General features: G+C 32.1%; 1 protein-coding gene across 1 annotated transcript in view; it reads left to right on the forward strand.

The window, feature by feature from the left end:
* The first annotated feature begins 740 nt into the window (after positions 1-740).
* Positions 741-1,998, forward strand: part of LOC106474827 (signal recognition particle subunit SRP68-like) — a 12,026-nt gene continuing 10,768 nt past the window's right edge. The window contains exon 1 of the mRNA XM_013935516.2: positions 741-832. Coding sequence (XP_013790970.2) covers positions 741-832 — 92 coding nt within the window. The remainder of the gene's footprint in view (positions 833-1,998) is intronic.

Consider the following 1,998-nt stretch of genomic DNA (forward strand, 5'->3'; position numbering starts at 1 on the left):
AAATTTTCCCTAAATGCTTCCCACATCTGTTCAAGCTTCCCTCCCAACTGTTTAGTTCAATCAACAGAAGCCAGAGTCATGTCTCATTTTATCAAAATAGGCTTTCCTGAAATTTGGAATTAGGGTACTATTCTTTTTCAACTCCAGATGTAGTAAAATTCCACATCTAATAGGGCAATAATCGCTTGTACTTAAATGCTCACCAACTACAACTCTGTCTATCATACTCACATCGAATACAAATATTGAATATAATATAGCTTCCTCTCTTGTAGGTTCGATCACCAGTTATTAATAGCGCCATTGTTTTATATCAGACACATTTGATTGTTTTCCATTTTGATTTTTGATTTATTTACCTGGATGAAATCAACACATGGGTTTTGCAGAATCTGTACAACGTTTACTCAATATGAAAAGGCATTTTCTTGTAAGTGCAAATGTCACAAACGCTCGAATTTTATACATAGTTAAGAGAGACACATTTCATTGTAGTTTCAAGAAATGGACAAACCAAAAATGCAGGAGCGAATGGTAGAAGTGTGGCATGTATTAGCATAAATAGCACTAAATCGTGATTTAAATGCTAAAATTCCTGATTTTCGAATGTTATATGTAGTGATATACGTACTTCTTATTTTGCTTAACTATTTTTTTTTTCTCTTAAAACTTAATATATTTGGTTTCTTATCTTATAACCATATTATCAGGTGGCGCTACATGACACGTCAATGATCACGATGGCTGCTGGAGATGAAAGTAGCAATGCGGTTGAGAATGAAAATGTTGATGAAAAAATAGTAGATCCTGCTGTTCACAAGAAAACTTTTACGTTGGAGAGTATCCTTTTTAATTAAGTAAAATAATTTGGCATAAAATGCTGATTGTACAAATGTAAAAGTAGTTTTTAACTTAAACTGTTAGAATTGAAGTTAAAAAAATTGTCGGTTTCACATTTTTATACAAATAATTTATATACTAGTAATCTTAATATGTTTATGGTTAATGTTAGATAAGATTTCTCTTTCATCAAACAGTAATCAACAGAACTGATGTGTTGATTTTTACGTGAGACTTCTCTATAATCTGGCAGTAACCAACAGAACTAACGTGTTGATTTTTACGTGAGACTTCTCTCTAATCTTCGATGACGAGGAACCCACTTTGAGACTAATAATGGCTGGTTAAAGATCTACAGACAATCCCCACATTATAACATCTGGTTAAAGATCTACAAACAATCCCCACATTATAACATCTGGTTAAACATCTACAGACAATCCCCACATTATAACATCTGGTTAAATATCTACAGACAATCCCCACATTATAACATCTGGTTAAAGATCTACAGACAATCCCCACATTATAACATCTGGTTAAAGATCTACAGACAACCAATGTTTTAAAAATAATAATTTTGATGATGGTGTTAAACACAAAGAGTTATCTGTGTTATACCCAATGCAGGGATCAAAGCCCATTATAAGACCTCAGTCTTTCTGCTGAGCTACTGTGAACAAATGTTTTTCAACTGATTTAATTTGGGTCTAATGTCTTTTCCATATTCATGTACTACCTATATGATTTAAAAGCGAGCTTCATTGTAAAGCTATGAAATTTAAATAGTTTAAAAGTTTTCCCCTGTACTACACAAGCAACTTTTATGTAACTAGTAATTTAACCAATGGGCTAATAACTTCAGTGTAATGCAAAGTTTATTTCACTGTACAAACAATATGAACAACTTACAACTTCACCAAAACTATATACAAAACAATCTATTTAAAGTTCGATGATGAAGAACCCACTTTGAGACTAATAATGGTTGGAGATGGCTTGAATGGGTAATGAAGAAAAACTTTAATATAAGTTTAACATAACAGCAAATGTACAACGTTTCGATAAGGTTTTGTCATCATCAGGTACCTTGATGATTTTTATATTCAGGTTACGAAGTTGAAAGATAGTTTCATGGTATGATTGGTTTATGGTAGT

Source organism: Limulus polyphemus, unplaced genomic scaffold (assembly GCF_000517525.1).
Source record: "Limulus polyphemus unplaced genomic scaffold, Limulus_polyphemus-2.1.2 Scaffold7735, whole genome shotgun sequence".
Taxonomy (NCBI): domain Eukaryota; kingdom Metazoa; phylum Arthropoda; class Merostomata; order Xiphosura; family Limulidae; genus Limulus; species Limulus polyphemus.